This window comes from Hyperoodon ampullatus, assembly GCF_949752795.1.
Source record: "Hyperoodon ampullatus genome assembly, chromosome: 19".
Lineage (NCBI taxonomy): Eukaryota > Metazoa > Chordata > Mammalia > Artiodactyla > Ziphiidae > Hyperoodon > Hyperoodon ampullatus.
This window is the reverse complement of record NC_136932.1, coordinates 27095691-27123566: the sequence shown is the minus strand read 5'-3', so window position 1 is coordinate 27123566 and position 27876 is coordinate 27095691. Positions and strand designations below refer to the sequence as shown.

At 51.6% G+C, this 27876-nt stretch overlaps 2 protein-coding genes across 2 annotated transcripts in view; both read left to right on the top strand.

Moving 5' to 3' along the window:
• LOC307067901 (RAD52 motif-containing protein 1-like) overlaps window positions 1-27876 on the top strand; it is a gene marked incomplete at both ends in the record, with an annotated part of 661371 nt that overhangs the window by 299205 nt on the left and 334290 nt on the right. The gene's annotated exons all lie outside the window — the stretch shown is intronic.
• Window positions 24602-27557, top strand: LOC307068463 (forkhead box protein J1-like; the record flags this gene model as incomplete). Its single annotated transcript, XM_079726334.1, has 2 exons — window positions 24602-25099; window positions 26790-27557. The coding sequence occupies 2 exons, from the start codon at window positions 24602-24604 to the stop codon at window positions 27555-27557; spliced, it is 1266 nt and encodes a 421-aa protein (XP_079582460.1).

The following is a 27876-nucleotide window of genomic DNA, read 5'->3' as shown; positions in this document are numbered from 1 at the left end:
CATATAAATTTCAAATGGAAAAGTTACCAAAATGGTACAGTATGCAGCTTTGTAAATGAGTCTGTTTGCTTTACTTTAAAACAAAAACATTTCCTCTCTGTGTGATAAAAGAATAATTAGAAAGTGTTCTTAAAATCCAAACATAAAAATGTCATATCTGACTGACCTTACTTTCAATAAATCAAATGAAAAAGAAGGAGAAAAAAGAAGAGATGAAGGAGAAGAAATCCACTCATACGCGTTGAAGAGAGGGCAGAATGAAGAACAAACTGCCAGGACGACGCCTTCCTCCCCCCTCCCCCGCCCAACTCTAGGCATCCACTGTCTCTGCAGTTACACATCTATTAACGATTTGCCTGAAAAGTGTAAGTGGTGAGGGTGAAGGAACAACAATTTTGAGTTTCAAAATCAACCTGAGGGTCTCAATCCAAGAAGAATCCTAAGACCCTGATTTTCTAGCCTGGCTGGACGATCCTCAGCAAAGGGGAGGGTGCACAAGGCTCAAATAATTTGGGGGGAGAGCAATCAAAGTTCCTTAGATAAAGCTGCAGTCCCTTAGCTCAAGAAAATCCTCTGTTTTTATTTTTGTTGATGTGCTTGTGGCCCAATGAGAATTTCCGAGGAGGGGGTGGAGAAAGGGGGTAAAGAAAGTGAAGCTCAGGCAACAGCCCTCGGCGGGCGAGGGAGGGGTGCACCCCTGACCCACTTTTCCCCGCGCTCACCCTCCGGCCCCCGCCCCACCCCGCGTGGAAGTCCGAGCCCAGAGGGGGCAAGCGAGCGGGGCGTCGGAGGCCTGCACGCTCCCCACCCCAGCCGCGACCCGGAGGAGGGGAGCGTGCAAGGCGGCTCGACTCCCCCTCCCGGCGTGCCGTGGGCTGGACAAGCCTCCCGCACGCTCGCGGCCGGGGTCTGCGAGGCCCCCTCCACGGCCTGGGCCAAGGGCTCCGCGGCCCCCCAGTGGAGGGAAAGGGGGCCAGGGAGGGAAAGAAGCTGTAAGCAGCCCCAGCGTCCGGGCCTCGCCTCGAAGAGCCCCGCTTCCCAGGCCCCGCCGCGGGCCGTCTGGGCCCCAGGCCCGCCCCGCGGCCGACCCTCCCGGGACTTGGAGGACCGGAGGGGAGTCCGGTCCTCTCTCCGGAGGGCTCCGGCAGCTCGCGGAGCAATCTCAGCAGCAGAGAAGGGGGAATTCAGGACTTACCTGAATTACTTTGTACGCCATCTTGGATCCTCTATGGCAACGCCCCCACAAAGCATTATGGGTAAGAAAGAGCCTTTAAAGTGACCGCCCCCCTCCCTCTGCCTCGGACTCCCGCCTCCCGCCGCCGGCACCATCCCTGGGGCCGCACCTCCCACCTGGAAAGTTCCCCGGGGTGGCTTGGAGGCCAGAGGCCCGCAGCCCTGTCCCCACCTCCCCTGTACTGTTTTCCTTTAAAACCGCCCCCCATGTTTAAAAACGTGGCTTTGGGTCTTTCCCGTCGCTCCTGCCCTGGCCTCCCTTCCCCCCACCCTTCGCCTCCACGCCGGTTCCCTGTACCCTGCTGCCCTCCTGTCCTGGCAGACACCCCGCATCTGCATTTAATCAGCCCGAGGTTTCTCTGCTGCTGGCAGCAAAGAGCCGCTCATTGATTTATTTATCCGTCTGTTATTGCTCTAGATCTTCGTTGCCCGGAGGCGGGCTTTGTTGCCCGGAGAGAGGTCGCCATCGGGGCCCTGGAGCCTGGCAGCCCTGCAGGCCAACTGGCGCTCTGACTGCAGCATCCGCGTATGGAAAGATGCTTCTGTCCTGCCAAACCGTTCCGGGGCCGTCGGGCTCTGGAACCTGGGGGGACACTGTGTCCCTGAGCCTACCCGCATCTCAGCGCGTTAGGGAGGGGGAGGGGGAGTACTAAGCGAAAAGCAACATTTACCCCTGTTGACTCTCCCTTCCGCTGTCTCCTCCCCTCGGCCAGTAATGCGATCTGCGACCCTCTAGATGGGGACCCCACCCCTCCCCTAGAAATGTGGTTTTGGGCTCTGCCGAATCCACCCTTTTACAGTGCGGGCTGCTTGTGAACTGGGACTTCCCGAGGCAGGTAACACGGGGGCGCAGATAGCGAGCTCTGGCCGGGGAGCAGAGGCGCGCCAGGGCTCGAGGGAGGGTCCGGGAGAGGGGCCGGGGCCGGAAGGAGGGTGCGCCCGCCGCAGTCCACAGTCCACCTGCCGGGTCCCAGCCGGGTGGCGAGCGCCGGCGGCTGGGCGAGCGGAGGACGGCGGGCAGAACTCTGGCCCAAGGCTGGTTGGGGGCCGCTCAGGTCGCCTGGCTGCGATGGGGCGCGCTGGAAGTAGGGGCGCCTAGACGCCAGCCGGGGAAGCAGGCGAGTGACCCCGCAGCCCACGCCCGCCGCCTGGGCCTCTGCTCCTGCCCGAGGGCTCGCTGCAGGGGAGCTGAGCGCTCTCGCGATTCTCGCCGCCCGCTTTCGGTTGCCCGGGCGAGCAGAGCTTCGGCCCGCGCCCTCACGCGGTGGTCGCTTGCTCCGGGGCCCGATGGTCAGTCCGCCGCACACTCGCCTCCCATTGCCACTGGTCTCTGCTTTGCAGACTTTGGGGGCCTACTCTGGTTGCTTTTTTGTTTCCCCCAAGCAAATTTTGACCAAGAGGTGTCCAAGGGAAAATTCCTCCAGGACACCAAGACTTGCGAAATTGTATTCGGTATAAAATGCTGTTGAAAGGCTCTGAAATTAGAAGAATGCAGAAGCATTAAAGCCCTCCTTCGGTGCACGGGGAGGGCCTGGGGCCTTCGGGTCCACCCAAGGGTTTTACGCTCCACCAGACCCTAGGAGAAGCCTCTCTCGAGGAACCTGGATGGTTGCTGACAGAAGCCCTGCCCCCGGGGAGCTAAAAAACTCCACCAGGCAGTTGTCCCGGCCAAGTGAGAAGAGTGGGGTGTAGACTCCTTAAGGGATTGGCCCGGGGTCAGCGGTGAGGGAGGGAGCGAGGTGGTGAGTCACTGCAGGCCGGCTGAGAACGCGGCGTGCCGGGAGGGCCCTCGCCTGAGTCACCGCTTCTCTGAGCTCCGAGTGAGTTGGGAAACTGGAGCCCGGAGCCAAGTTCTTGGACAATCCAGGCCCTGCCACGCGGGTCCGTGGGCTGGGGGTGGGGAGGCAGCGCTGCTCGCGACCCTCTGCCGCTACCCGCTGGAAAATGAGCCGCCCCACCCGTCTGGAGAAGGCTCCAAAATCTCCCCTTTACGCGGTAGCCAGTTACTGTTTCCAGTCCCCCTTCTGCACCTAGTCAGCCCCTCCTATGCACTGACTTACTGGTTGCTTTGTGTTTACCCGGCACCTTAATATGTGTGGTCTGAGTTTCCTGTAATTCAGCATTCAGTAAGCTGAGGGCAAGGACTGTACCTCGCCCATGTTTCTTTAGGAGGTGCTTTTCTTGGCCTTGCATAGGCCTGGACCCAGAGAAGAGCTTGGTATATGTATGACTGCCTGACCCACCCGTTCGTCCAAGACAACGTGCATCCTGGCCCATCCTAGTGCAAGATGCCACCTGTGGCCTCAGCTAGAAAACCCTCCTAACTCCTTTCGCTGCCTCCACTCTGCCCCCTACTGTCTGCTCTCCATCTGACCAACCCAGTGAGGTCTGTGAAATGTTGTCACGTGAGTCCTCTGCTTTAACCCACGGGAGGTGTCCTCATCACACTTAGAATAAAACCAAATTCCTAACCATAGCCTACAAGGTCCCATGTGAGGGGGCTCCCCACCATGATCAGCACACTGGCCTTCAACATTCCCTTGCAGCACTGCAAGCCTCCGTCCAGCCAGATCCTTGACCCCCAGATCTGATGGCCATCATCCTTTTAGCACTCAGATCTCAGCTCGGATGTCCCCTCCTGGAAGAGAATTTTCATGATCCCCTTCACCAAAGCAGGGCATTCTCTATTCTCTTACCCTGCATTAGGAATGTTCTTGTTTTTCTATTTGTTGATTTTTTATTATCTGCCCCAGCCCCCTTATGGAGTATAAGCTCCATAAGGGCACAGGCCTTGTCTAGCTTGTTTACTCAGGGCCTGGCACATATATAGGCATTCAGTAAAGATTTGTTGAATGAATGACCAAACCTTTATGAGAGCGAGGGGTGGTGGTGAAAGAGTGCAGAAGCATGGAATGAGCAGCTGATGGCCCTGTCCATCATCAGACCACTGGGATTGTACACAGCTAGAGGCAGGCAGGTAGGAGTGGAGTTGGGGGGAAACAGACCCCTTGGTCACCATTAATGGTGCTCCATTCTGATTCTGATCTGATGAACCACAGCCCCAAATAATTCCCCACTCACGCCCGCTTCCTTCCCTCACTTTTTTTCTCCCCATCCCCAGCAATGGCCACATCTTATTCTGTCCAGACCTAAGGCTCAGCCCTTGGGTCTCTCTTTTTCAACTACACTGCCTGCCCTTCTCTTTCAGTCTCAAGGCTTTGAGTAGAGCCTTTACCCTGAGAAAGGACTCTAAACCTGTAGCTCAAGCCCAGGGCTTTCTCCTGAGCTTCAGACCCTAGTCCAGCATCATTTTAGCGTCTCCACATGAAACTCACATGGACGTCGCAAGCTCAACATGTCCAGAGGTGAGTTCTTGAGTTCCCCCCACAAACGTGTTCCACCATGGTCTTCCCTAGCTCCATCTCTTAATTGCTCAGGCCACAGTCACTCCTGTCTTTCTCTCAAACTCCATCTTCAATCCATCTACAAATCCTGCTTTGCCTTCAAATTGTATCTAGCAACCGACATCTCTCATCACCTCCATTGTTGCCACTCTGGTCCCATGCACTTTGATCTCCTTCCCTTTGCCCCCATTCAGTGTATTCCCAACGTAGCCACCACACTGGTCTCGATAAAGTGCAGATCGATTCCTAGCTCTCCTCTGCTCACACCCATCTGATTTCTTCTCATCTCATTCAGAGGATAAATCTAGAGTCCCACACGATTTGCCTCTGATTTGTTTGACCTCATCTCCTGCCTCTCTCCGCTGGCTCTGTTTCAGCCATAATGGGCTCCTTTTTGAGTGTTTCCTCTTCCAGTAACACCATCTCCCCTATATTCACATGGCTCACTCCTCTGCTTCCTTCAAGCTTTGCTCAGCCCAGTGAGTCCATCTCTCACCAGTCTATTTAAATTTTCAATACTCCCCCCTCCCAGACACTCTCTTTCCTGCATTTTTCCCATAGCATTTATCACCTCCTAAAGTAATAAATAATTTGTTATTCAGTTTCTTGTCTGTATCTTTCCATGTGAAGAATCAGTTTGCTGGTCACCAAAGACTTGTGTTTGTTACTGGGAACTACATTTCCCAGCCATGCCCTTGCCTTTGGGGCCATGTGACTAGTTCTTGCCAATAGACGTGAAGCAGAAGTGTGACTCTGAATGAGCAGGGCAGATCTGCATGACCAAAAATACATGCAAGGACTCTCAGCTGAGCAGACCACAGACCTTTATTATGTTAACCTGCTGAGAAGTTGTGATCTGTTTGTTACAGCATTTAGCACCTCAATCACTGTACCTTGGGTACAGTGGCCCACTAGAGCAGAAGCTCAGTAAGGGCAAGGGCTTGTGTAGGTTTTGTTCGTTTGTTTATCCTCAGTGCCCAGAACAGAGCTTGGCATATAGTGGGTACCTAATAAATGTTGAGTGAATGAATTAGTTTCCTTTTTCCACGACCAGTCATGAAAATAAGTGAATGGTTGGCAAGGAAAGGACAATGTGAAAGGAATTTTTTGTTTGTTTGCTTGTTAAACAAGTAGTAACTCTGGATTTCTACAGAAGCACTGTCTACAGGTCTTGGTCAAACTAAATGGAGCTTCCTTTAATTCTGTTCTCCCTGCTTCATCGTTCTCTTTTCTTCTTCCCACTTTTCTGCCTTCTCCATCTCTATCCCTCTAGGTCCTCCTTCTCTCTCCCCTTCTTCTTCCACTCCTTTTTCTTCCATGATTTTTCTTCTCTTTTTATTCCCACTTAATCTAAAAAAAAATCACTGCCTGTTAATGTGAGCTACTGTGAGTACTCAGCCAGGATGTCTACTCCGGGTTACTTAAAATAGAGACGTGGGAAATAACGTGGTTTAAAAAATAAAGAAATATTAAATCCATGGACTCCTACTCTCCTTCTACCTTTAAGGCCCACTTCATTTCTTTTTGAAATACAGAAAAGAAGTGATGGTGGTCCAGATAATTCAGACTAACCCTCCCACTAAGGACTACTAAAACAAAATAGACAATGTATTCCTCAAAACATCTGCTTGGAGACATCTGGTGGGTTAATAAGAGTGAAAACTCTCAGGGGTAGACACAACAGGGAGGTGATTCTAAGGTTTGGGGTCCTTGTGCCCTAAGGTCCTTTGCTTTTGACAGCAACTTAAGTCCAGAGTAAGTATCACCTCGCACACATTAAGACAACTGTTATCAAAACAAAAACAAAAAACAGAAAATAACAAGTGTGGGCAAAGATGTAGTGAAATTAAAATACTTGTGCATTGCTGGTAGGAATGTAAAGTGGTGCGACCACTATGGAAAACATTATGGCAGTTTCTCAAAAAATTAAACAATGACCATATGACCCAGCACTTCCACTTCTGGGTATATAACCAAAAGAATTGAAAGCAAGGGCTCAAACAGATATTAAACACTCATGTTCATAGCAGCATTATTCAGAATCACAAAAAGGTGGGAGCAACCCAAGCGTCCATCAAGAGATGAATAGATTTTTTTTAATGTGGTATATACACACCATGGAATAGTACTCAGCCTTAAAAAGGGAGGAAATGCTACACATGCTACAACATGGATGAACCTTGACAACATTGTACTATGTGGAATAAACCAGCAGCAAGAAACAAATAACTGTCTGCTTGTATTTGTATGAGGGCATCTAGAGTAAAATTCTTAGAGAGTAGGAAGGGTGATGGCCAAGCAGGGGGTGGGAAGGAAGGATGGGGAATTGTTAACTGGATACACATATAGCGTCTTCAGTGTGGTAAGATGAAAAGACTTCTGGAGATTAATTGCAGAACAATGTAAATGTACTTTACTGTACACTTTAAAATGACTAAAATGGTAACCTTCCTGTTAACAGAGATTTTACCGCAATTTTTAAAACTTTTAATGGTTAAGACAGTAAATTGTGCATTGCACCACAATTTTTGAAAGAAGAACAAAAATTTAAAAAGACAAACCATGCAAAAACTACCAAAAGATAGTAGGCATTATGGCAAAAAAGCATGAGTGGAAGTAAAGAGGGATGCTTCATAATGATGGTATGCTTCATTCACCAAGAAGACATAACAGTTCTGAATTTGTGTGTGCCTAATACACATAGCCTCAAAATATAGAAAGCAAAACCATGGACAGAATTGCAAGAAGGTAGAGACAAATCTACAAATATAGCGGAAGATGCATATATCAGTAACTGTTAAAACAAGCAGATGGAGAGCTAGTAAGAAATAGATCTGAACAACTGGATAAGCAGACCTTACCTAATAGATATATAGAGAATACTGCAGCCACAACTGCAGATCACAAATTCTTCTCCAGTCTACATGGAATGTTTATGAAAATGCTGGGCCATATAACAAGTCTCAACAAATTCAAATGCTCTAAATCATACAGAGTACATTCTCAGACAGTGATGCAATTAAGATAGAAAACAAGAAAAAAAGTAAGAAAATATCTACATATTTCAAAATTCTTTTTTTTTTGCGTTATGCGGGCCTCTCACTGTTGTGGCCTCTCCCGTTGTGGAGCACAGGCTCTGGACGCACAGGCTCAGCCGCCATGACTCATGGGCCCAGACGCTCCGCGGCATGTGGGATCTTCCCAGACCTGAGCACGAATCCGTGTCCCCTGCATCGGCAGGCGGACGTTCAACCACTGCGCCATCAGGGAAGCCCAAGAGATGGTTATTATGTAGTCATTAAGAACAATGAGTTTGGGAATTCCCTGGCGGTCCAGTGGTTAGAACTCTGGCGCTTTCACTGCTGAGGTCCGGGTTCAGCCCCAGTTTGGGGAACTAAGATCCCACAAGGTGCTCGCAGCGGGCCAGAAAAAAACCAATGAAGCAATGAGGTCAATCCATAAGTACACACATGGAAAGATGCCTACAGTACATTAGGAAAAAAGGCAACATGCAGATCAATAAGAGTAATATCCCAATTAGGTTAAATACCAAAATAAAGCAAAACAGAAATCCTGAATGTGTTTATATATGTATAGGAAAATCTGGAAGGCTGCAAACTGATTGTTAATAATGGAGTTACCTTTCATAGTGTTGGATTATCACTTTTTTTTTCTCATCGTACGCGGGCCTCTCACTGTTGTGGCCTCTCCCGTTGCAGAGCCCAGGCTCCAGATGCGCAGGCTCAGCGGCCATGGGTCACGGCCCGAGCCGCTCCGTGGCACGTGGGGTCTTCCCAGACCTCGGCACGAACCGGTGTCCCCTGCATTGGCAGGCAGACTCTCAACCACTGTGCCACCAGGGAAGACCAGATTATCACTTTTTAAATTATGTACTTCTTTGTATTTTTTTTTGTCAAAGACATGTATTACTTATATAATTTTTAAATTTTGTTTATTTATTTAATGTATTTTTCGCTGTGTTGGGTCTTTGCTGCTGGGCGTGGGCTTTCTCTAGTTGCAGCAAGCGGGAGCTACTCTTCATTGTGGTGCGTGAACTTCTCATTGTGGTGGCTTCTCTTGTTGCGGAGCACAGGCTCTAGGCACGTAGGCTTCAGTCGTTGTGGCATGTGGGCTCAGTAGTTGTGGCGCACGGGCTTAGTTGCTCCGCGGCATGCCTGATCTTCCCGGACAAGAGCTCGAACACGTGTCCCCTGCATTGGCAGGTGGATTCTTAACCATTGCGCCACCAGGGAAGTCCGTATAATTTTTTTAAATAGGTAAAAAACATGAATAACCAAAGCAGCACTGTAATATTAGAATTGACTTGAACAGTTAGAGGTGCTTAAATACAATTTTGTTACTTTCCTTTTATTTTTGTGACCTTAAGGTTAAAGTATGTTATTGAAATGCCATGTAGATGAAGATTTTTCAAATGTATGAAAACGTAATAGTATTTCCATAGCCAGTTTTTCCATATTTTAATTTTTCTTTTATTTATTTTTAAATTTGTTTCCCATGTTTTAATTTTGTATGAAGTTATTTTTAAGAACAATTCCATTTTCTACAATAATCAAGGATATAACCCCATTGGTCCAAAAGTAAATAGGTGAAGATTAGTATTTTTCACTTATAGGCAGGATATCTAATTTATTTTACTGTGACATCAATTTTTTAAAAAATACCAAAAGAAGGGAAGATTGATTAGAGATCTTGCAATAACAACTCTCAATTACGGCTTCCCTGGTGGCGCAGTGGTTGAGAGTCTGCCTGCCGATGCAGGGGACACGGGTTTGTGCCCCAGTCCGGGAAGATCCTACATGCCGTGGAGTGGCTAGGTCCGTGAGCCATGGCCACTGAGCGTGCGCGTCCGGAGCCTGTGCTCCACAACAGGGGAGGCCACAACAGTGAGAGTCCCGTGTACCGAAAAAAAAAAAAAACTTGGGAATTCCCCGGTGGTCCAGTGGTTAGGACTCCATGCTCTCACTGCTGCAGGCCTGGGTTCAATCCCTGGTCAGGGAACTAAGATCCCACAAGCCACATTGTGCAGCCAAAAAATTTAAAATTAAAAAAAATGTTTAAAAAAATCCATCTTGCTGGAATATTTTCAGAATTCAAATAATGACAACTATTGTGATTTGATTTCCATTTTAGAAAGTTAGCTCTTTAAATCAACTCACAGTGTAGAGTGAATCAGAAAGGGAGGAGATTAATGAGACCAGTTAAGAGGTTGTAGTTTTAGCAAAGAATGAAAACTACCTGAACTAGGATAGCAGCATTAAAAAATAAGGATGGTGCAGATTCAAAAGTTGTGGGCAGTGTGAGTTGAGGGAAGGGGAGAAGTTAGGGCAGAGGACATGGAGAAGCAGCCCTGGGGGCAGCTACCACTTAAATGGGATCCTCTGCACGGGTTTTGTCTGCAGGTTGGTTTGTGCCCAGGCCCCAGTGTAACCAGACCGGTTGGTCACAAGTACCCCAGTATCTACTGCCTTGGAGCCTGTATTCATCTCCCCAGGCTGCCGTAACAAAATACCACAGGCTGGGTGGCTTAAACAACACATACTCACTTCTCACAGTTCTGGAGGCTGAGAACTCCAAGATCAAGGTGCCGGCAGACTGGGTTGCTGGTGAAGGCCCTCTTCCTGGCTTGCAATGACTGCCTTCTTACTGTGTCCTCACATGACAGAAAGAGACTGGGAGTTCCCTGGTTGCCTAGTGGTTAGGATTCCCGGCTTTCACTACCGTGGCCCGGGTTCAGTCCCTGGTTGGGGAACTGAGATCCTGCAAGCCTCACGGTGTGGCCAAAAAGAAAAAAAAAGAGAGAGAGACTGATATCTCTATTTCTGCTCTTATAAAGCCACTAATCCTATCTGGAGGGGCCCACCCTTATGACCCTATCTAACCCTAATTATCTCTCAAAAGCCCCATCTCCAAATATAGTCACATTGGAAGTTGGGCTTCAAGGTATGAATGAGGGAAGGGGACATGTGTCCATAGCACAATGTAAAGTCCATGGAAGGAGTCGGACTCTTTTCTGAGTGAGTGTGTGTGTGTGTATTAGATTGGATTTTTTGCCTTTTGTCTGCTATCTTCTTTCCTTTTTCCTTCCTTTATAATTGTACTACAACTCTTTTTGTTTTGGGCATTCAGTTTGGCAATATTTAGTAAATTTTCAGCTGTGGCCCAGCTATTTCACTTCTCTGAGTGTCCATGTAAAGGAAAAACATACTCCTGTGTGTTTCCTCTGCTCTCAGTATTCTACTAAAATGCTGATTCACTTTTTAAAAATTAATTAATTAATTAATTAATTAATTATTTAAATTTTATTTTTGGCTGCATTGGGTCATCATTAGCTATGCGCCAGCTTTCTCTAGTTGTGGCGAGCATGGGCTACTCTTCATTGTGGTGCACAGACTTCTTGCAGTGGCTTCTCTTGTTGTGGAGAATGGGCTCTAGGTGCACAGGCTTCAGTAATTGTGGCATGCGGGCTCAGTAGTTGTGGTGCACGGGCTTAGTTGCTCCACGGCATGTAGGATCTTCCCAGACCAGGGCTCAAACCCGTGTCCCCTACATTGGCAGGCAGTTTTTTATTTATTTTATTATTTATTTATTTATTTATTTATTTATTTATTTATTTATTTATTACGGTACGGAGGCCTCTCACTGTTGTGGCCTCTCCGATCGTGGAGCACAGGTTCTGGACACGCAGGCTCAGTGGCCATGGCTCACGGGCCCAGTCGCTCTGCGGCATGTGGGATCTTCCCGCACTTGGGCAGGAACCTGTGTCCCCTGCATTGGCAGGTGGATTCCCAACCACTGCGACACCAGCGAAACCCTGGCAGGTGGTTTTTAACCACTGTGCCACCAGGGAAGTCCCTGATTCACTTCTTTTTCCCAATTCACTTTTAATTAATTAATTTATTTATTTATTTTTGGCTGCATTGGGTCTTTGTTGTTGCATGCCGCTTTCTCTAGTTATGGTGAGCAGGGGCTACTCTTCGTTGCAGTGCACAGGCTTCTCACTGTGGTGGCTTCTCTTGTTGCAGAGCACGGGCTCCAGACACGCGGGCTTCAGTAGTTGTGGCACACGGGCTTGGTAGTTGCGGCCTATGGGCTCTAGATCACAGGCTCAGTACTTGTGTCACACAGGCTTAGCTGCTCCACGGCATGTGGGATCTTCCCAGACCAGGTTTCAAACTCATGTCCCCTGCATTGGCAGGCAGATTCTTAACCAATGGGCCACCAGGGAAGTCCCTCCTGACTCACTTTTGACACTAGATGTGTGTGGGTTTTCCACACATCAGGCAGGAATTGTTAAATAAATTATAGTGTATCTATACTATAAACTGGTATTCAGGCAAAACTAAAGTAGAGCTGTATCCACTGAGGTGCAAGTATATCTATGACCACATCATTTACCAAAAAAAGCAAGTTCCTATATAAAATGTAGAGTCTGGTTTTATTTCTTTATTTTATTTTTTTAATATTTATTTATTTATTTGGTTGCACTGGGTCTTAGTTTCCGCTGGCAGTCTCCTTAGTTATGGCTCACTGGCTCCTTAGTTGTGGCATGTGAACTATTAATTGTGGCTGTAGAAAGAGAATCAGTAGGGCTTTGCATCTACCCTGGGGTGCACCAAGGTTGCGAGCCCAGGTGACTGATGGGGGTGCCGGGCGTGGGCTGGGGGACAGGCGGTGTTTGTATTAGATCCATCAAGCTGGAACTAACCCTCCATCCCAGAGGAGAAGCCCAGCAGGTACGGGGTCCTCCGCTGGTTTTGTGTTCTCTCCCTTCAGAAGAAGAGCTGTTTGCCTGTGTACCACAAAAAAAAAAAAAAAGAGAGCTGTTTGTAATCCTGGGGAAACCTGGGGTGTTCCGGTGTCACAGCTGTTCGGTGACCTGTGTCACCTGAGCTGCAGTATTTGTGTGGCTCCAGCAGCTGCTGGGCCTCGGGCAGGATGTACTTGCACCTCCCCCCGGGAGACAGCCACTCCGGGTCAGGGGGGCACAGAAGTGATGAGAGGAGAGACCAGCCCTCCCTCTGCATGTCGCCTCCTGCCGCCCTTCTCAGACCCCTTTTCCTCCTCCCCGCCCGTGGCCCCTGCCCTGTCCCTTCCCCTCTAACATGTTTGACTGGCGCTTACTTTTTTCCCACCCAGGAATGTGGCATCACCCCAGAAAGTGAGAACCTGACCTTGTCATCGAAAGGAGCTGTTGACCAGTCGTCCTGCACAGGGACACCTCTCTCCTCCACAATTTCCTCCCCAGAAGGTACATGATGGTGGGTGGGAACAACTGCAGGTCCTTCCCCATCAGCCGAGTCCATAGTGCTTCAAATATTTCCTCCCGGATGGACTAGGGAGCAGCAAATTAATACCTAAGCGGAAGATAGAATATGCCCTGGCTTGAGAGGAAGTGAGACTCACTCCCTTGCAACGAGAGGGCGGTCTAGCGGCTGAGCTGGGGGAGAAGCAGGTATCTCACTCCCAGTCCTGCTGTTATAAGTGTTTCTTTAATATTATGACAGGGAAAAGCAAATCCCTCATCCCTGAGGTTGAGTTTGGAGCTCTAAAGCATAAAGTTGTCAAACCTTGGAAAACCTTCCATCTAAACCCTATTTGGTGAGGGCCAGGCCAGGCCGCTGGTGTCCTCACTGCCCGGGTGCAGCGAGAGAGCTCTGCTCCCAGTCCACTCACAGCAGCTGGGCCTGACCTCCGTGTCCTTCCTCCAACTCCTGTCTCCAAAGACCCTGCCAGCAGCAGTCTGGCCCAGTCGGGCATGTCCATGGTGTCCTCCCAGATCAGCACCGACACCGTCTCTTCCATGTCCAGCTCCTACATCGCCCCTGGCACGGAGGAGGACGGGGAGGCTCTCCCCTGCCCCCGGGCCGCCAACAGGACCCCCTCAGAAGAAGCAGAGGTAAGAGAGGAGCATGGGATCGCCCTCGTCGCTCTGCTCTGCTCTGTATTCGAGTCCCAAGGAGCTCAGTCCAGGGCCTGCCAGGAAGATAGGCAAAGCCCCCCAGTGCTCAGGAGGGGAGCCATGGAAAACAGGGTACCGTGTCATTGAATCAAAGACTCCCTCAGATGTGATCTTCCATGTGGCACCACTTCTGTCCTGAGGACTTGGTTTGCGTTTGCTGCCAGGCGAGCTGGGTAGGAGAGCCGGTGACATCTGCACCTTGACTTTTGTTGCTCCTTTGCAGGTGACGCCAGCGGCGTCTCCCGACTGCAACTTTGAGGGCCTCGCCGCCACCGCCGAAGAGCAGGATGCAGAGGTAAGAGCAAGGTGGACGCTGGTGCCCCTCCCCGGTCAGAGGGACTGCCGGCGCTGGCAGAGGATGCAAATAGGATGGGGGCTGTTCTGGAAGAAGCCTTCCAAGCTGCTGCACTTGGATCTGTTAGAGGCAGGGTGCAGGCAGAGGGACCGTCCGATTAGCAGAGGGCGCTGGTCTGAGCGTAATAGGCGTGGGGTGAGTTCCAGAGGGAAGTCTTCCAGGGCAGACCCTTGAGAGGGTGTTTGTCCTCCAATTCACTTAGTATTTACCTGGCACAGGCATCTCACATCTTCCTGGCACTGGGGGACACAAAGACCGAGTGACATGGCTTTTGCCTGCCCACGCCCCCAATCCACCTATCCCACGCATCCCGGAGCTCCGTCTGATGGAGGAATCAGAGTTATAACTCAGCGTGAGAAGTGCTCTGACGGAGGTGTGGCCGAAGTATATGGAATGCTCAGCTCCCACTGGGGACTCTACAACTTTCTCTTGAGCCAGATGTTCTCAAAGGAGTATCTGGATGGAATTGGGGATCCTAAAGGGTTTCTGAAAGTTTTATGATCTCACGGTTTGCTTTTTCATTTGACAACTTTTATTTCCACCTGAGAGAAACAGTGTGAGCTAAACTATTACCAAGGCTATTCCTGACAGTCCCACGGTCCCTCTGTAAGGTGCCTCAGACCTGGTCCCTCTGTAACGTGCCTCAGACCTGGTCCCTATGGGCCGATCCTGCCTCGCCAAGCAAAATCTGCCTCTGCTGGGCCTCCCAGCCATCTCACATGGACAGGAAATGTATGCATACCATGAGGGTGATTAGTTCTGTCTTCTGACAATCAGTAGACTTATTTCATTGCTTTATGGACTCACAGTGCCTTCCTTCTCTCCTAGGGAAATGGTGTTCTAGAAGAAGAGGACAGATCACCCACACAAGAAGATGGTAAAAGACCTGGTCTTTTGCTCCCTTTTATTATATTTCTTTCCCGGGTATTCTCTAAAGGGTAGAGAAAGGGGCACTGGTGTGACTTGGTGGCACTGCTCAAGGGTGTGGCTTTGGGGAAAGGTTGTCTTCTTGATGGAATATCAAAGCAAGCAGGGTATCTGAGGACCTCAGCAGCCTTCTTGGCTCTTTCTGGGCCTCTGAGCCAAGGCTGCAGTAGATACATGTAGTTCTCCATCTACGTTGAGTAGATCCTGAAGCTTCTTGGGCAACTGCCATCACCTTCCTTCCTGCTTCAGCTTCTCAGCTGAGTCTCACAGAACTGCTCTAGCAGCCCCAAAGTTCATCTGCAGCAGGAGAACAGCTTCCTCCCCTTGGGGGAACCGACTGTTAGGCAGTAGGTTTTCCTGCTTTACTGAAGAAAATGGCTGATATTACAGTAGCAGAAGGATCAAAGCCCTGGCGGCACAGCAAAGGTGAGGTGAAGGGACGTTAGCAGCTCAGCGTACACTAGTGTTTGTAGGCTATTGGAACGATTCTCTTTACCATCATTCAGGCCTCAAGTAGATAGTTTTTTTAAATTGGAATAGTTGGTTTACAATGTTGTGTTAGTTTCTGCTGTACAGCAATGTGAATCAATTATACATATACATATATGCACTCTTTTTTTAAGATACTTTTCCCATATAGGCCATTACAGGGAACTGAGTAGAGTCCCCTGTGCTCTACAGCAGGTCCTTATTAGTTATCTATTTTATATATAGTAGTGTGTATATGTCAATCCCAATCCCCAATTTATCCCTCCCCTCCCATGCCCCCCGCCATAACCATAAGTTTGTTTTCTACATCTGTGACTCTATTTCTGTTTTGTAAATAAAGTCAATCATATCTTCAGTCGGAAGAATTTTGTTTCTATTAAGCCGAGAAGCGAAGGAACGACCTACATATAGAGCAAGGAAGTGGGGGGGTGAGGTGACCTGGGAATCCCACCTGGGAGTGTAGGACCAGGCGTCCCAGGAACCGGTGTCTCTTCCCTCTGCTCCTCTGAGGTGCCTCCACAGAAGGGCAACCTCCAGAGCAAACCTGGATCCCAGCCTGGATGCAGATGTCACACTAGTCACCTCTGCTTTGTCCATGGCAGTTGCTTGGGGGGCGGTGTGGTGTGCAGGGGGTGTGCATGTGCACATGACCACTCTCTCCTGGCCAAGTAGTGCCAGAGGAGGGGTGGTCGCCCAGGCTGTGGCTCTGCCGCACGCGCACGCCAACCAAGCCTGGGTTGGGCACTACCTCCCCTCGGTTGATGTCTTCAGGGCACAAGGCTCCGAGTTCTCCATTGTGATTGTCGTCCCCAGTAGAATATTTGCTTCTAAAAGGCACCGGGCAGTACGTGGTTTCCGCCTGACATTCCATATGTGGTTTCCACCTGACATGCCGTACGCAGTAGATGTATGTTTCTTCCTCTCCCTTTCACCAAGGAAAAAAAACCGGGTGGGGAGCTTGAAAAAATAACATCGAAATCTGGCCCCTTCCCATCTTACACGACTGTAGGTTTCTGGTCAGCCCCTTAAAACATCCTCAGAATAGCAAATTAAGTCTCAAAGGAAATAAATCATAATTTTAAAAACAATGCAATTCTTTGATTTGAGGTGCAAAATTACAGGACCAAAGAGCTTTAATTGCCATTTTATGTATTAGTCATTTCTCAGAGCCTTGTGGTCATAAACACACCCCACATGCACCGACAGACTCAGGCCGGAGCCCGGGGTCACTTACCCCGTGGCTCTCCTAGCTCTTCCAGCCTGGCTTAGCTCTGCTCTGGGCCCGGGTCTGCATGTCCGAATCCCACAGACCTCCCCAGGGTCTGATTTCCCAGGAATGAAGGCTGGAAAGGGGCCAGTTAAGGAAACAGAGCAGAACAGAGCGAGAACACAAGCGTACCCACACAGTTTCCTTTATTGTCCACTCTACCCACTTAATTATTGTCTTTTTTTTAACATATGATTTGATGTTTTTTGTCTCCATCCTTAAGATTTTTATTTTAAGGACAGCAAAGCAGAGAAAAACACAGCCAGGTCCTCTCTAACTGCCTTAACTCCATTACAGGCCAGAGGACATTCGCATTTCTAGGTATGGAGTGTGACAATAACAATGACTTTGACATTGCCAGCTTGAAAGCACTGGACAATAAGCTGTGCTCTGCGGTCTGCTTACCCGGTGAGTGGCAGTCTGCTGAACATGAACTTGGTGGGAGACGCTCCCCTGCTCGCACCCCTGCTCTCACCTTGGGACACCCATCTCCTGCCCTGCAGTTCCTGCAAGAAGGCATGGGCTTTGCTAAGGTGCTGGGAGCCAGTTGCTGAAAGGAAGTGAGGCGGCCTCGGGAGAGTCCTTGGGCAAAGAGCGACTCTGCTCTAAGCGAAACTATTTGGGCATGGAGAAAGGCGCAAAAATACCTCCAAAGCCTTCCGATTTGACCTGACCGTGTCCCCTCCATCATGATCTTGCAGGTCCCATGGCAGGGGGCCTGGTCTTGTTTCCATCAACAGGCAGTTTAAGGCAGACACGGCCTCTGTGATAAGGTCTTGGAAAGAGAGCCTGAGCCCTTGAAAAGGGAACCTGTAGCCCCTCAGAGGACAGTGTTTAGTTAGGATCAGAGAGGAATTTCAAAGCCAGCATTTTAGAGACTAGCTCTGTGACCCAGTGAGCCCTGGGCTACCACCAGTTGCCTTGTGCTCCCTAGATTTGGATCCCAAAGGAACGGTCAGGGGTCGAGGGTGACTCTTCTCCCTGGAGCCCTAACTCTATAAATTCAATCAGGGTCATCAACGTGCCCCTTATTCCTTCTCATGACACTAAACTGAATCCGGGATGAGTTCTCAGGAGGAGCCCACCTGTCAGTCACACTCTGGGCACTGATGTCCCTCTGCTCCGTGCTCACCAAGGGCTTCACCAACCATGGCTCTAAAGCCACGTCTTGCCCGGTGGACTAGGTCGAAATTGCCCCTCCTGGGTTCACGGCAGAGACTGCCTTCATGTTGCATGGTTTGTAATCTCTTAAACATGCCCTGGACATGCTTAAGCTTCAGGACAGCGACGTCCCATCGTGGGTCCAGTGCTTTACTCCCTTGGCAACGTGGCTACAGGTGCTGGAGGGACACAAACTCCTGTGGTTGCCACTCTCCATCAGCTTGCAAAAGACCCAGGTCCTCACCCCTCTGGCCCCATGCAGGCTTGTGGTGGAGGAAGCCGTAATCCCCAGAGACACCTCCCACGGCCTTCCCAGGGGCTCGCCAGCCTTTCCACTTAGCGTTGACCCAGCCAGGCCTGGGCCAGAGAGGCTGAGGTCCAGGGTGCACTTCACTTCCTGCCTTCCCACTCTTTACCTGGCTTCTGTCTGTCCATTTGTTTCTCATGTCTTTTTGCCAAATGTACGTCTGTCTGTCCAGTTTGTTCATTTTGAAACTCATTTAGGTTATCCAGACTTCATGTGAAAGTTCATGTTCACCCACTCCCAACCCCAAGCTTGCTGGGCGCGCGCACATCCGAGGGGCCCTCACTGGGGCTTCCATTCCTAACTGGCAAGAGCCTGTATTTAATATGCTGAAATTTTCCAGGAAAAAAAAAATTTGTGAGACTAGATTAATCCCTGTTCCACAAAAGCGGGGATGCTTCTGTGGCAAAGGTTACGGGCACGATTTGTTTTGGTCACTAGTTGGGGAAGATGCCATCTCTGCCCTCACTCCGCCCTGAGTCTGTGGCAGCTGTGCCGGCCAGCCGCTCACTGGGCTTCAAGAGAGGAATCTAGGCTCCTGCCTCCCCGCAGTGGCTCCCCACCAACCCCCGTGTTTGGCAGAGAGAGCTCCTGGGAATTGTTTCAGCCACCCATGCTGGTGGAAACTGACCCCAGGCCTTGTGCTTCCTCCTCTCCCTAACTCCTTCCAGGCAACCTGCTGGTGGATGTTTATTCCACTCTGGGATTGCGGCAGGGGAGCGAGACCTGGAAGGAAAACAATGCCTGGGCTTCTTTACGGTGATCTCGGGAGCCAGCCATTCTCAGATTAAACTGGCTTCACCGTTCAGGCCAGACATGAAACCGAATGACAGTGGTGGCTGCCGGGAGAGGGTGTTGAGGGTCGCATCGTAGCCTCACCCCGAGGTCTCAAGGGCTCTTACAGGAGAAGGAAAGTGCATCTGCTCTCTTGGTAAAATGTTTCTCGGTTTCTGCTGTTAGCGTCACGCTGGTAGTAAAGAGCTGGGGAACTCTCTGGAAGCATCTGTTGGGTTAATGTCGGGTTAATGACAGGAGCATCCACTGTGGTAGGTCCCGTGGAATCAACAGACTTCACCACGCTCAGCTGTAAGTTCAAAGTTCCATCCTATGACTGAGGTGCCTCAGGCTGGCTTGGCCGTCAGGACAGCTTCTCAGGCACTTGGTCCCCCTCTCCACGTTGTTTCCTTCCCCACACGGATGCCACTCCCCTCACGGAGCGCCCACAAGGAGGGAGCCCGGGGGGCATCCCATGGTCCACCCTCCCCAGGCCCACAGGTGCTCTGCCACTCCTGGCGGCAACGATGGCTCAGATTCCCATCCTTGCTGCTCTCGTCACCCTTGTGGGAGTGATGCTGAGAAAGCACCTGTGTCATTCCAGCACCTCTTCCCCTAAGAAGCCTCTGGGTCTTCTTTGGCCCCAAGACCAATGCGGTGGGGGAGGACGATGGTATACTCTGAGATTGCTCTGCAAGGTTCCCAAAGGGAGGAAATCTGAGTTGACCATTGTAGGTGGTGAGCCGATTAGAATCGCGAGGCCGTGCTAGGTAGACGGGCCTCCAAGGAATCTGATGGAGTATCACACAGGCGGCAGGATAGTGGCCAGGGGACCAGTGACAATTCTGTGAAAAGGCTCTGGGGAGTGTGATGGGTAAAAGCAAAGATAATTTGAGTTTATTAGTGGAAATACAAATGTTTTTGTTTTGTTTTGTTTTGTTTTTTGTGGTACGTGGGCCTCTCACTGTTGTGGCCTCTCCCGTTGCAGAGCACAGGCTCCGGACGCGCCGGCTCTGCGGCCATGGCTCATGGGCCAAGCCCCTCCACGGCATGTGGGATCTTCCCAGACCAGGGCACGAACCCATGTCCCCTGCATCAGCAGGCGGACTCTCAACCAAGGGTAAGCTGTGACAAAGCGAAAGAGAGGCATGGACATATATACACTACCAAACGTAAGGTAGGTAGATAGTGGGAATCAGCCGCAAAGCACAGGGAGATCAGCTCGGTGCTTTGTGACCGCCTGGAGGGGTGGGATGGGGAGGGTGGGAGGGAGGGAGATGCATGAGGGAAGGGATGTGGGAACAGAAGTATATGTATGACTGATTCACTTTGTGATAAAGCAGAAACTAATAAAAAATAAAAATAAAAGAAAAATAAAATAATAAATACTTGGGATGAAAAAAAGTACTTTGACTCAAGACAAGCTGGACATGGAGGAGTGAGAGAGGGCAAGGGGTAGAGGGAAAGACATGTTTCTGGGTGGGAGCTGGTGTACCATCCCCTGGGCACAGCTCCTGCGCAGAGGCTTTATAAGGAGCCCTCACCTCCACCGACCTACAGCAATCAGAGAAGAAAAGGAAATAAAAGGAATCCAAATTGGAAAAGTAGAAGTAAAGCTGTCAATGTTTGCAGATGACATGATACTATACATAGAGAATCCTAAAGATACTACCAGAAAACTACTAGAGCTAATCAATGAATTTGGTAAAGTAGCAGGGTATAAACTTAATGCACAGAAATCTCTGGCATTCGTGTACACTAATGATGAAGAATCTGAAAGTGAAATCAAGAAAACACTGCCATTTACCATTGCAACAAAAAAATAAAATACCTAGGAATAAACCTACCTAAGGAGACAAAAGACCTGTATGCAGAAAATTATAAGACACTGATGAAAGAAATTAAAGATGATACAAATAGATGGAGAGATGTACCATGCTCCTGGATTGGAAGAATCGATATTGTGAAAACGACTCTACTACCCAAAGCAATCTACATGTTCAATGCAATCCCTATCAAACTACCACTGGCATTTTTCACAGAACTAGAACAAAAAATTTCAAACTTTGTTTGGAAAAACAAAAGACCCCGAATAGCCAAAGCAATCTGGAGAACGAAAAACGGAGCTGGAGGAATCAGGCGCCCTGACTTCAGACTACACTACAAAGCTACAATAATCAATACAGTGTTTTACTGCCACAAAAACAGAAAGATAGATCAATGGAACAGGATAGAAAGCCCAGAGATAAACCCACACACATACGGTCAACTTATCTTTGATAAAGGAGGCAGGAATGTACAGTGGAGAAAGGACAGCCTCTTCAATAAGTGGTGCTGGGAAAACTGGACAGGGACATGTAAAAGTATGAGATTAGATCATTCCCTAACACCATACACAAAAATAAGCTCAAAATGGATTAAAGACCTAAATGTAAGGCCAGAAACTATCAAACTCTTAGAGGAAAACATAGGCAGAACACTCTATGACATAAATCACAGCAAGATCCTTTTGGACCCACCTCCTAGAGAAATGGAAATAAAAACAAAGATAAACAAATGGGACCTAATGAAACTTCAAAGCTTTTGCACAGCAAAGGAAACCATAAACAAGACCAAAAGACAACCCTCAGAATGGGAGAAAATATTTGCAAATGAAGCAACTGACAAAGGATTAATCTCCAAAATTTAAAAACAGCTCATGCAGCTCAATAGCAAAAAAACAAACAACCCAATCCAAAAATGGGCAGAAGACTTAAATAGGCATTTCTCCAAAGAAGATATACAGACTGCCAACAAACACATGAAAGAATGCTCAACATCATTAATCATTAGAGAAATGCAAATCAAAACTACAATGAGATATCATTTCATACCAGTCAGAATGGCCATCATCAAGAAATCTAGAAACAATAAATGCTGGAGAGGGTGGAGAGAAAAGGGAACACTCTTGCACTGCTGGTGGGAATGTGAATTGGTACAGCCACTATGGAGAACAGTATGGAGGTTCCTTAAAAGACTAAAAATAGAACTACCATATGACCCAGCAATCCCACTACTAGGCATATACCCTGAGAAAACCATAATTCAAAAAGAGGCATGTACCAAAATGTTCATTGCAGCTCTATTCACAATATCCTGGAGATGGAAACAAACAAAGTGTCCATCATCGGAAGAATGGATAAAGAAGATGTGGCACATATATACAATGGAATATTACTCAGCCATAAAAAGGAACGAAACTGAGCTATTTGTAATGAGGTGGATAGACCTAGAGTCTGTCATACAGAGTGAAGTAAGTCAGAAAGAGAAAGACAAATACCGTATGCTAACACATATATATGGAATTAAAAAAAAAGTCATGAAGAACCTAGGGGTAAAACAGGAATAAAGACACAGACCTACTTGAAAATGGACTTGAGGATATGGGGAGGGGGAAGGGTAAGCTGTGACAAAGCGAAAGAGAGGCATGGACATATATACACTACCAAACGTAAGGTAGATAGATAGTGGGAAGCAGCCGCAGTGCACGGGGAGATCAGCTCGGTGCTTTGTGACCGCCTGGAGGGGTGGGATGGGGAGGGTGGGAGGGAGGGAGATGCATGAGGGAAGGGATGTGGGAACAGATGTATATGTATGACTGATTCACTTTGTTATAAAGCAGAAACTAATAAAAAATAATAAAAATAAAAATAAAAACAATAAATACTTGGAAAGAAAAAAAAAACTTTGACTCAAGACAAGCTGGACATGGAGGAGTGAGAGAGGGCAAGGGGTAGAGGGAAAGACATGTTTCTGGGTGGGAGCTGGTGTACCATTCCCCGGGCACAGCTCCTGCGCAGAGGCCTGATAAGGAGCCCTCACCTGCACCCACCCCCTTCAACCAGAGAACTTCCAACTGCAGCTCCTCAGTACCTGAAGAGCAGGAAAGCTGGTGACTGGAGGGAGGCTGGGGGACGGGAGGAGGAAGGACCACAGTCCACCGTTAGTCTGTCACTTAAAGGCTGGTGAAATTAATGGGGCAAATGACCCCAGTAAAAGAATTTGGCAAGTCCACGGCTTTCCTGGGTTTCACCCACCGGCTCTGTTTCCTCGGCTATCTGGAAAGAAGGGAGAGCACTTCCGAAGAAGCCTCTGGAATGTCAGCTTCTGGGAATCTTGCTGAGGACGGGGCGGGGAGGGAGCGCTTTCCGGGAAACACTGGATTACCCTAGCCGCCTTGGGGTGTCTGCGACCGGGGCTGCGGTTTCTGCGGACCTGAGCGGCAGGTGGCATCGGAGAGTCAGACCTGCTTGCGGGCACCAAGACGACACTCGGTCGGTAGACAGGGACAGGCCGCAGAAACGTGAGCAAGTGCCACTCGCAGCCCAGAGGAGAGGAAAGGAAAGCCCCAAGCATGCACCCAGCCCTGGCCCCCGCGCCACGGGCTGCGTCCCAGGAGCCGTCGCCACCTCTGAGCAGCCCAGATGGGAAGGGGGTGGGGCGGAGTACGGATCCCGCGGCAAACTGCTCACCGAGGGCCCCGGGGCCTCTGCGGGAGCGCCGAGCCGCGCGCCTCTCCGAGCCCTGCGCGGGGCCCTCGGGCAGGAATGCGCGGAGCCTGGACGCGGTGGCGGGTAGGGGTCTGGGTCGCGCGCGGGAGAGGGCGGCAGGAGGGAGTTGGAAGAGAGTTACCGCGTGAGAGAGCGGTTAAGAGCCCGCGGTCTCTTTGGAGACGCCCTGGCCAACGGCAGAAGCGGAAGCTGTTTATATGGGCGGGGCGTCGCCACGGCAGCAGGAGACGCCTTGCGAGCGGCTACTGAGTGCCGGTCCCCGGCCGCTGGCTTTCAGAGAGGCGCCGTCGGGCGTGAGTGGCGACGAGGATTGCTGGCTGGGCCCTCGAGCTGGGAGCAGAGAGCCGCGGTGAGGGTGGGCGGTGGGAGGAATTTCTTTGAGAACCTTCCTTTGGCCCGGGCTGCGCTCTGAGCCACGTAAGGGACGGGGAGGGCTGCAGGCCTTGGGAAGGGAGGGCGTCAGTAGCAGCCCGCTCTCCCATCCGTCCCCGACGGAAGTGGTGGGCCCGGGGACTGACATCAGAGGCGTTTGGGGGACACTCACTTCCCGCCCCCTTATAACTCTCTGTATTGTTTCCTTCCTTCCCCTTGATCCCATTCCTAATATCCCTTTTCAAAGATCGGACGACCTCCCCCGCCCCCCGACCCGTCGTACTGCCCTCCTGGACTCTCTCGCCCCATTTCCATTGGTTGTGGACGGAGAGAGGGGTGTTAATTCCCCGCTTTGAGGGAGAAAGGGGTGGCCTCGCATGCCCCTACACTATTCCCTCGTTTGGCTACTTAAGTCTCCTCTAAAAGATCAAAGAGGAAAAGAGCGAGGCGAACCCCATGTGTGTCGGACCCCCGGGCACACCTTCTGTTTCCCAGACCTTGGCAGTAAAAGATCCTCCCCAGCTGCAGGAAGGATTTTAGTAAGAGCCTCCCCCCTCGCACACACTCTCCCCTCGGGAGTGGGGAAAGAGGGCTCAGTCCCCGCTCTGGTCCCCGCAGGCACCACATTCAGTTTGGAGGAGGCTACCCCCAGATCGCGGGATGGAAGCCCGCTTCCGGGAGGCTGCGTAACTGAAGCCGCGGGAGTCAGCGGGCCGGAGAGCTCGGCGGCCACCCTCGGCTCGGCTCGTGGATGTTGACAGCCCCCTCGGAGAGTCCCCGCAGATATGGCGGAGAGCTGGCTATGCGTCTCGGGAGCAGGGGCAGCGGAGGAGGCCGGACCGGAAGGCGGCCTGGAGGAGTCCAACATCCTGAATGACAGCCTGACCATCCTGCAGTGGCTGCAGGAATTCTCCCTTATCAACGCCAAGGTCCCCGCCCTGCCTTCGGGGAACACCGACCCCCACGGCTACCAGGAGCTGTCAGGCTCGGCCGAGCCGGGGTCTCCCCTGGCGGTGGACCCCGCCTGCCTGGGGCAGCCGCACACGCCTGGCAAGCCCACGTACTCATGCACGCCGCGGAGCGCCCCCTCGGGGCTGCAGGCCTCGCCTACCGACGACGTGGACTACGCCACCAACCCGCACGTGAAGCCGCCCTACTCGTATGCCACGCTCATCTGCATGGCCATGCAGGCCAGCAAGGCCACCAAGATCACCCTGTCGGCCATCTACAAGTGGATCACGGACAACTTCTGCTACTTCCGCCACGCTGATCCCACCTGGCAGGTAGGGGAGGCACTCCCTCCCTCCCTCCCCATGCCCGCACGGACTGGACTCACATCCCAGATGCGCAGGCCAAGTAGGCGCGGTACGGCCAGGGCCCCGAGAGAGGAATGCCATCGAGGAAGGACCTCAAGGGAGCCCAGTGCTTGGACTGATGCCCCTTTGACTTCAGAGACGGAGGAGGGAGGATGTTCAGAGGGCTGTAGGGGTGCCGACATAGAGGTTCAAGTGGAAAGAACTTGTCACTCATCCGGCAGGCTCAGCCCAAAGACCAGGGCTGAACTATGCATGGACACAGCCCCCCAGGGTAGGTTGATGGACTGAGGGACACATTTTTGTCCCAAGTCCTGGAATTCCTAGACACTACCCTCCTCGAGGTCAGTTTGCCAGGGCCTGACTGGAGGCAGAGCATCGTTCCTGCCAGGCTCTGCATCCTGCCTGCTTTCAGTTGGCTGGAGGGGTTCTGGGAGGGGAGAGAGGCGTGCTGCGGGGTGTGAAGGCCATCTGTGTCCCAGTGGAAGGGCTACGGGGCCTTCTGAAAGCTGCTGTGCCAGCCCCCACCCCAAGCCCTCCCTAGTTTCCTGCCTACACTCCTCCCCCTCTTCTCATCAACCTCCCTGGGGGGACAATTACCTCAGCCACGTGCTTTCCACAGGGGCTCTTTCCTCCCACACTGGCTTCATGTTCCAAGTCTCCGGAACCTGGCACAGAGCAGCCAAAGGGCCCAGGCCACCATGTAAACATCCCAGTCTTGCCAGGGGGCACTACTCACCTGCTGGCCCCACCCACCAGGCCCCAGAGCCCTGTGCCCCAGCGTGGTTTGGACTGTGCACCCAGGCGTGAACAAGGCAGGATGGTGATTCAGGCTGGGCACACACTGCCCTGAGCATCTTCGACCATCAGGATCAGGGGCTACTTGGGCACAGAGACCCTGAAGATGCACAGATCCTTCCCTGTGGCACAGGTCACAGGATCACAGTTCCTTTGGTCCCAGCTATTCCACGTTTGCTTGGGCCCTGACCCTGGGGCAGGTACCATTTGTAACCTTGGTGAGAAAGCAGAGACCCTCCACCACCCCCCACCCTACCCCAAGCCTGAGAGGCCCCAGGAATGAGCGCTATGCTCTTGGCTGGGTAATAATCAACTGAGGCCTCAGAGCCTGGGGTGGGAGGAGGGGGACATGGTGGGTGAGGGTCCAGGCCAGCAGCCGGCTCTAGAAACAAGGAAAGTCACCAGATCCTCCCACACTTCATCCCCCCACCCCCACACACACACCCTCACACCCACTCACTCATTTCACAAACAGAGAAGGCCAGCCAGGCCCATGCAGAGGGAGATGGCCGTCCAGGCCCTGGGGGAGCCAAGGCCTTTGACCAGAGGCCGCAAGCTGCGGGGTAAGGGAGGGAGGGCAGGACAGGGTGGCACTGAGAGCCACCCTGCGGCTCAGGGCTCGGATGACTGAGCAGGCAGATATCCTGGCAAAAGGGAACAAAAGCCCCCGACAGCACTCCCAGCGCCTGGTGCCCCGTGCCTGGTGCCCCAGAGCCTCCCGGTCGGAGCAGCGCCTCTGTCTCCCCTGCCCCCATCAGAGAGAAGGTGGTGGTGGGACTGGCAGTGGCGCTAGGAACCCCCCATCACTGAACCCACCCACTCTCCCAGCTGTCTTCCTTCTCTCCTACCTCCCTGTGTCCAGAACTCCATCCACCACAACCTGTCCCTGAACAAGGGCTTCATCAAGGTGCCTCGGGAGAAGGACGAGCCAGGCAAGGGGGGCTTCTGGCGCATTGACCCCCAGGACGCCGAGCGGCTGCTGAGTGGGGCCTTGAAGAAGCGGCGGCTGCCCCCCGTCCACATCCACCCGGCCTTTGCCGGCCAGGCCGCGCCGGAGCCCAGCGCCGCCCCATGGGCCGGGCCACTGACCGTGAGCACGGAGGCCCAGCAGCTGCTGCGGGAGCTCGAGGAGGCCACTGGGGAGGCGGGCTGGGGTGCAGGCGAGGGCAGGCTGGGGCGTAAGCGTCAACAGCCGCTGCCCAAGCAGGAGGCCAAGGTCCCGCGGCCCTCCAGCCCCCTGCTGCTGACGCAGGAGGAGCAGGGTGAGCTGGAAACCCTCAAGGGCAACTTTGACTGGGAGGCCATCTTGGACGCTGGCACGCTGGACGGGGAGCTGGGCACGCTGGAGACCTCGGAGCTGATCCCGCCGCTGAGCCCTGCCTCACACGGGGACGTGGACCTCCCCATCCACGGCCACCACATCGAGTGCCCTGTTACCTGGAGGCCTCCAGTGGAGCAGGCTACTGACAGCCTGGACTTTGATGAGACCTTCCTGGCCACATCCTTCCTGCAGCACCCCTGGGACGAGAGCACCCGTAGCTCCCTGCCCCCCGAGCCCCTCTTTGAGGCTGGGGATGCCACACTGGCCTCTGACCTGCATGACTGGGCCAGCCTGGGCGCCTTCTTGTAAGAAGCCAGGCCCTGCCCCACCTCCAGACAGCACCAAAGTCTGGGCCCAGACTGCCCCCCTCCCCACCAGTGCAGGCCCATGGACACCCTACTGCCCAGGCAGGGGCTGGGCCAGGTCACCCCACCAGGCCACATGGCCCCCAGCCCAGGCCATCCTCAGATTCTAGTCCAGCAGGCTGAGAATTGGGGCCCAGGACCAAAATTGCTGCCTCCGCTCCCCAGCCCCCCATACACACAGTGTTTCATTGATCCACTTCTTCGCTGCCCCAGAGACACGCTAAGGGCCCTGCACTATGAGAGCTGCGGCTTGGAGGGGCCCT